The sequence below is a fragment of the Priapulus caudatus genome, unplaced genomic scaffold (genome assembly GCF_000485595.1).
Source record: "Priapulus caudatus unplaced genomic scaffold, Priapulus_caudatus-5.0.1 Scaffold50, whole genome shotgun sequence".
Lineage (NCBI taxonomy): Eukaryota > Metazoa > Priapulida > Priapulimorpha > Priapulimorphida > Priapulidae > Priapulus > Priapulus caudatus.
Window position 1 is genome coordinate 653,474 of NW_014577111.1, and position 7,834 is coordinate 661,307.

Genomic DNA, 7,834 nt, shown 5'->3' on the forward strand with positions numbered 1-7,834 from the left:
AGAGAGAGAGAGAGAGAGAGAGAGAGAGAGAGAGGGGAGAGAGAGAGAGGATAGAGAGAGAGAGAGAGAGAGAGAGGGGAGATTTCATCATTTTCATCATCTACACAATCAATCAGTAGTCTAACTCCATCAGTTTATTGGTTGTGCACGATTGTGTGTACCTTCTTGTAAAAAATATAATATTCTTGGCTGTGCGCGATTATGTTTACGTTCTTGTATAAAAGATAACTTTCTTGCCTGCGTGTGCGTTTGCAGGCAGTGTGCGAGGTACTGAACAGGTCGATGCACACGTTACTGGACGCCGCTGCTCCCATAGTAGGAGAGATCACAGACCTGGTGATCCACACCTACTGCACGGTGTCTCACAGCTCTCTCGTGGAACTTGCGAAGCAGGTGAATCTCATGTTTGCTGATACACGATGACGTGTCAGTAGTGTGATGGTAGATAGTAGATCTACTGCAGTCAAATCCATGTTAGCGGTCTAGTGACACTAGTCTAGTTAGAAAGGACACTTGGAATTTCACTGAGTTGCAGTTATATTTGGGGTTGTGATTGAATGCGACGCGACGCGACACGTTGCAACTCACTGCGACTGAGTGCTTAGGTCGACGGCGACGCGACTGACAGCGACTGGCAGGCAGTCGCAGAATGCGCTTATGTCGAAGCGACGATCGCCTATAGATCGCGCAACTAAATGAGTTTACATGACTTGTTGCTGTGTGCATGTTGTGTACATGACTGTATGCACTGATTGTTTTATTCGCATGCATTGGTCATTATGCATACGAATCTCGTCGCAGCGATCGCAAGGTAGCTTATGTCGGGTAGTAACCATGAAAAACAATGCTTGCGACCAGTAGAACTAGTCGCGTCGCGTCGCAAAAGTAGAACATGTGCGACTCGCTGCGACTGACAATTTTCCAGTCGCTGAGCAAGGCAATCACGTCGCGTTGCAAAGCCGACCCAAGCCCGGCTTTATACAGTGGAAACCAGTATGTGTGTGTGTTTGTGCGTGTGCGTGTGCGTGCGTGTGTGTGTATATAAATGTGTTTATTACTACACGAGTTGTTGCCCCAAAACTAATCGAATTCTTCTTTCAATAGGTTCTGATGCTGTTCGCTGGTAGTGAAAGCCACAAGCCAACAATGATGTCATTGTTCTCGAAGATGACGGAACGTACGCTGACGATCATGGAGAGAGAACCAGAACAGCACACTGACATCATGGAAGCCTTCATGATTCTACTCGCTCAGGTACGAGACGTATTCAGCCAATCAAATTTGATAACAGTCTCTCGCTCTCACTCCGGTAACGCGTCCTCCCTCGTCTCTCGCTCTCACTCCGGTAACGCGTCCTCCCTCGTCTCTCGTTCGTGACTGCGCCGCTCGATCGTCTGTCGCTCGCACATCCCTAACGCATCCTCTCTCATCTCTCTCGCTCGTCGCAGTGCTGGAGCTGCTGTACCAGGCGCTGGTGCAGCCCGGCTGCCCGCAGGAGGTGACGCAGGAGGCGCTGCGCTGCTGCTCCAGCTGGGTGCAGTTTGGCGTGCCGCTGCTGGAGGCTGAGTCGCTCGTGCGCATCGTCATCCAGGCGCTGCACGACAAGCAGCTGTTTGAGGTCGCCGCTGACGCGCTCGTCAACGTGTTCCTGCACCCGGACTCACACAGGTGACGGCTTCGTAAGGATGGATTTCAATTTATATATCAGGATAGCAACAGGAGTCTATCAATATATATATATATATTGATAGACTCCTGATAGTAAAGCTGGGAGAGAAGGAGGATATGTAGTAATGGTGCAGAATGTATATAATGAGAGTTATATACAACGTGTTCGTGCACCCGGACTCACACAGGTGACCGCATTCGTAAGGATGGATTTTTTTTATCAGGATAGGGGAGCTATAGGTAGGAAAGCTGGGAGAGGTGGAGGGAGAAAGGCTATGTAGTAATAGTGTAGAATGCTTAGACCTGCGTGACAGTAATAAATGTGTGGAATTTGCAGATTTCCGGCATGTATAATGAGATTGCTACCATATATCATGAGCACCGATGAGTTGCTCAATAGAGCTATTCAGGAGCATGATGAGGTGAGCTTCGTTTCATAGCACGCGTTATGTGTTCTGTGTTCCGTCAACTATACTGTTCATACAATAGTACTGGGGTCATAGTAAATAAAATGTATATTATACACACACATGCATTATATATATATATATATATATGATTTTGTCAAATATAGCAGTAACACCTTTCATGTAGCATTTTATTTATTTTAATTTGACTTGCCATCTACAATTGTCTCGTATATTTGAAGCACAAGATAATGAAATAAATAAGAGCAACATATATGTAGGTAAAAAGGTCAGCGGTTTAAATGATGTGTTTTTAGAGTTTGCATCATTTTTCTCGACAGGAAACCTGCACAGGTCTGTTCAAGTTGCTTGTGGCTATTGGAGAGAACCATTCTAAACTATTGGTTGAGAATCTTTTGCTGGAGTCACCGAACAAGATAAATGTCACAAAGCTACTGAGTATGATTCTTGTAAGTACCCTAAGCTAAACGTTCATTGCATTAATACTAAATACCCATGCAAGGGTGAAGGTTAAGAGGGTATGAATTATCGCACATGTCAATAATACCATGAACTTACCTAGATTGAAATTAGATTTCAATATCAATCGGTTATGCTATCTCATATGAGAAGGTTTGAACACTCTTAGAATATCTTGCCTCTACAAGCCCATTAATTGTTACAGTAACAATGTACATTGGTTGAACATTATTAAAATATAATTTAAATGTCAATAAAAATTTGTTGTAATTTATAATAGTACCAACTTCTGATGCTAATTCTAGATTGTCACTATGTTTCAGCAATGCAGCAGTATGCCAGGTTATTTTGCAGTGGATGAAAATTGTAGTGACCTTCCATTTGGTTTCTGGTATATACTTCAGGTAAGAAGATTCATACAGATATATCGACTGTAAAGTGAGATAATCTTTTGAGTTTTCGATATTAAAGAGTAATACATTCAAGTGAGATTTCATATAATCAAATTTTTTCAAATGGCCTATTTAATGCGATTAAGCCCAAAACAATCGCAAATCCACCTCCTGCCACACCATGCACGTTGATTGGGAGCCGTGCCCCTATCTCTGTCATTCCTCAAGCGAGTCACAAAATTTGACGTATTTGCTCATAACTACGACCCTGGCCTCGGCTGTCTCGCGTGCTTTCAGGATGACGTCATCGCCGCTGAACCGGAGCACTTCCAAGTTTACACGGAGATACTGCAGCCAGTGTTTGCCACGCTCGTCGACATCTTCCTGCTGAAGGTTCAGTTCCCTGATGACGAGCAGTATGAGAGCTGGGGCCGAGGTACGAACATAACGATCGAGAGTACATCGTGGTATTCGCGGGGACATTTACCTAACTCTTTGGTCACCACAGTCAAACCAGTGCTAGTGGACCCTCTGTAGATCAGTCACCTAGTGGACCCTCTGTAGATCAGTCACCTCAGGTATTTGGTAACAAGGTATAAGGTATAAGGTAACAAGTGACTACAAATCATGGTAGATTGATGCAAATTTATACTTTTTTTATACTTTTTTTTGGACAATTTTGATACTTTTTTCTGGACAGATTTGATACTTTTTTGTAATATCCTGAGTGGCAGCACTGCACCTGTCTATAGCGGAAAATGTAAAAAAAAAAGACGTTTCTCTCAAGTATATTGTATAACTGTATCATTTTGTTAGTGCTGTATAAGCTGAGATAGACTCTTCGCTATAAATATTTTGCATTGCAGATGAGAAGGAGCAGTTTCGCTGCTACAGGCAGGATGTGTCGGACACGATCATGTATTCGTATAACATACTACGAGAGCCTCTGCTGCAGCATCTCTGTTCGACTCTAGCGCACATTCTCGCAGACCCCAACCAGCACAACAGGTGGCAGGTACAGACTGTTCTATTCACTGAATAAGAGCATTACGCGTGTCAACTGTGCATGCTCGGTAACGGTGTTGTGCAGTGAGGACATAGCAGACAGCTCCATACCGAAAGCCTGCCACAGTGTAATAGCACAGGCAGCCAGCTGTTTATTTTGGAAAATAACCTGTTTTTACCGCTCCCTTAAAATTGAAACCTGTCAAGTGGATGTAGTCGCATTGTTGGATTTGTAAACGTTTGTGGAAGCTTGGATGCTAGCGAAGCCACTGTTGTGAAGCTGCATTAGCAATTATTACAATTGTTTAGCAGACTGTTTTGCAGTCAAAATATCTCACGATGCATAACGCATTCAAGATGCAAAATTGGCCTATGCTACCCATATGCACGTATTTAGAACTGCCTTATGGTGGTGAATCGTCATTTCTTGCTCAGGCTCAGGTTAGACAATGAGGTTTGCGGTATGTAATTTTATGGAAGGAAATTCATAAATAGATATGTTTCTTAAACGTGGGCTAACATTACTGGATGCAGCAGATCCTGCCACACACTAGCTGGTGCCACTGTTGTGATGAATTCCTGTAACAACAGTTTCCTTTACTAAACAACAATTCGACTAACATAACCACCATATGATTCCATCGAAAGTAATCCCTCCTAGGCGGTCCCAAAACTAACTAAAAAATAGACAGACCTAAAAAATAGCAACTAGCATACTATTTCACGTGCCAGCAGTCACACATTACATGCATGAATACCTTTCATTTCTTTCAGTCTATAGAGGCAGTCCTGCTGGCTGTGGAGGCAATAGCTGACAGTGTGGAGCTGTCAGATAAAGAGTACCTCACACAGGTATTTACTTTATTGCCACAAATACCGTTCACCAATCTGAAGCTGATAGCCACCGCTCTGAACGTCATAGGTACGTGGAATTATTAGTTGAGAGCATAAATATGTCAATTAGATGATTAAAATTTAATTATTAATCGAATGTAAAAATAGACATTTTTTGACAGTTTTAACAGTAAGAGTTAAAGGAGTAAAAGTTTAAAAGAGTTCTTTTTAGTTTAAATAAGAATATGTACCTTTTAATTTAGAGGTATAAATGATTATAATGAATATATGTTTGTTTTACTATATGTTCGCAGAGGTAACTCATGTAACTTAAAAAGTTCAGTGCATCTTTTATCGACCAATTCGCCCATTGTTACGACTTTGTGTTGCGTATCCAATCAACCACATGTTAGTAGTCATCTTTGTAGAATGTACACCTGTCTATGAGGCACACTTGGTATTTCTATCAAGTGGCAGTGATACAGTGAAACCAACTGTATGGAAAAGGCACCCATCTACAAACAAAGCTACTCGTCTCAATTTAAAGTGAGTGAACAACCAAACGTGCCGTAAACAGGAACAATGTTATTGCATGCAGGTGCGTATGCGGTGTGGATCAACAACCATTCGGAGGTGTTGACAGGAGTCATCCCTCTGCTCCTGCAGGGAGTCACCAATCCGGACGTGGCGCCGTCGGCAACGATGGCACTCAAAGACATCGCACGCGATTGCCAGCCGCTGATGAAGCCGTTCTCTCAGCACATCCTCAACTCATGCCAGGTAGCGCCTGATGCGACGCGCAGTGCGCTGTCATGAGACGTCCTTCCTCATAGTTGATTGTCATTGCATGTCACCTATCCGTCTGACTGGTAGAGTGACTGGCAGCTCTAACCTGCCAGCGTCGCGATAGGATGTCCTAAAAACGATGCTTAATAACGATGGATCGCAAAGTCGATATTTTGGTGAACAGCATATATGTCACACGTAATGTGGAGCATGCGATATCGTAACTGGAATGATATCATTTGCAAAATGTATGTCTCTTTCTCTCTTTTCACCTCTCCCTCCTTCCCACTCCCTTTCTTGCTCTTTTCCTTTCTCTCTTTCTCTCGCTCTCTGTCTCGCTCTCTTTTCCCCTCCCCTCTCTTCCTCTCTCTCTCTCTCTCTCTTCGCTCTCTCTTTTTTCCTCCCTCCCTCTCCTCCTCTCTCTCTCTCTTCGCTCTCCTTTTTCCCCTTTCTCCCCCTCTCTTCGCTCTCTCTCGATCACGCGATTATCTGGTTTCGATCTCAGGAAGCTCTGCTGAGTTTGTCGCTGAAGCCACGGGAGCAAGTACGCATCATGGTCTGCATCGGGCGCGTGTTAGCCGTTCTGCCATTCGACGAAATCATGGCCTATCTCAACCTGATACTGACACCACACATCCAGCAGCTGCAGGTGCTGCTGCAGGAACAGGCAAGTGAACAGATTTGAGCCATATACATGGGTGTTAACTGTCCGTCTGTAAACGGATTTTCTTTTTGAAAAAAAGAATTGAAGTTTTGAATTTTTACAATTTAAAAAAAAGTGAATTGCATCTAATGATCTTAACTATGTATGCTTGTTACATATAATTGTATAATAGTGTTTTATCCAAGTTTTTATGTTGCAAATTAACTAGATGTAGTATTTTCTAAATTTCTACCGATACCTGATAAGATAAATAATCTTATCAGGAAATATCACCAAATGTGTTTTATATTGCACAGAATCCATAGCCACCCCCTATTGGACCCATTTTTTTCAGTCTTCACTTTTTCTTTTGTTAACACCCATGCATGTGTATTTGTCTATGCTTTGGGCAAATATGCCTGCAAAGTTTGCTTGCTAGACAACTCACAATGCAGATTGCAGTAAAGCAGGGACTGCGATCTTAAACATCAACGATTGTCAGCCATTGAAGCAGCGAGCCTGCTAATGAAACACTCATGGTGCTTCACACTTTTTTTCGAAAATTCACAAGTGGATTGCCAAGTGGTGCGCACATTTTACAGCACATCGTAGCGACAACAAGCACTGCAAAGCTTTAACAGCTTACTATAGCCTCCTAAGTGGCGTGTACCTGCATGATAAAACTCCCTCCCTCTCTCTTTCTCTCTCTCTCTCTCTCTCTCTCTCTACGCTCGCACGGACGCACGGACGGACGGGACGTCTATGCGACTTCTACAAGCTCTGCATCTGACTATGTATGATGAGCTAAAAAACAATGCTTGCGACGTGGAACTAGTCGCGTCGCCGTCGCAAAAAGTTAGTTAAATGTGCCGATCGGCCTGCGACTGATGATTGTTCCAGTCCGTCTGAGTCAAGGGCAGTCGGCGTTGGCAAGGCCGACAAGCCGCGCTTTATACAGTGAAAACAGTTATGTGTTGTGTTTGTGAGTGTGCGTTGTGCGTGGGCGTGTGTGCTGTATATATGATGCTGTTTTATTACTACACGAGTTATTGCCCCCAATCTAATCGAATTCTTCTCTTCAACTTAGGTTCTGATGCCTGTTCGCTGGTAGTGAAAGCCACAAGCCAACCAATGATTGTCATTTCGTTCTCGTGAATGAATGACGGAACGTACGCTGACGATCATGGAAAGAGACGAACCAGAACAAGGCCGCCCCCAAACACTGACATCAGAAGGCCTTCATGATTCTACTCGCTCAGGTACAGAGGGACGTATTCAGCCAATCAAATTTGATAACATTATTAATGTCGAGATGAATGTAACGTGCCCATGGCTAACCTACTGGGGATACCCTGCTCGCCATTGTCACAATACCTTGTAGTCTGTGTATCCCTATTTGTACACATAAAAAGTGTTGCTAGAATGCGAGTAGCTTGATAACGCCCTTCTTTGAAGGAAGTTCCTTGATGTGATAACCCAACTTTCCATTTCACGCGCTAAAATTTTGAATTAATCACTTCTGATTAAACCAAAGGCAACACTCTCTGTAAAAAATCATAAATCAACACATAAATCATTATTATCATATATATATATATATTATATATATATTTATATAT

General features: G+C 43.0%; 1 protein-coding gene across 1 annotated transcript in view; it reads left to right on the forward strand.

Annotated features, from left to right (window-relative positions):
* Window positions 1-7,834, forward strand: part of LOC106820855 (importin-13-like) — a 30,199-nt gene that overhangs the window by 12,391 nt on the left and 9,974 nt on the right. The window contains exons 8-17 of the mRNA XM_014825448.1: window positions 1,449-1,668; window positions 2,006-2,090; window positions 2,417-2,545; window positions 2,879-2,959; window positions 3,245-3,383; window positions 3,814-3,962; window positions 4,727-4,874; window positions 5,385-5,566; window positions 6,078-6,239; window positions 7,448-7,474. Of these exons, the coding sequence (XP_014680934.1) occupies window positions 1,449-1,668; window positions 2,006-2,090; window positions 2,417-2,545; window positions 2,879-2,959; window positions 3,245-3,383; window positions 3,814-3,962; window positions 4,727-4,874; window positions 5,385-5,566; window positions 6,078-6,239; window positions 7,448-7,474 (1,322 nt within the window). The remainder of the gene's footprint in view (window positions 1-1,448; window positions 1,669-2,005; window positions 2,091-2,416; window positions 2,546-2,878; window positions 2,960-3,244; window positions 3,384-3,813; window positions 3,963-4,726; window positions 4,875-5,384; window positions 5,567-6,077; window positions 6,240-7,447; window positions 7,475-7,834) is intronic.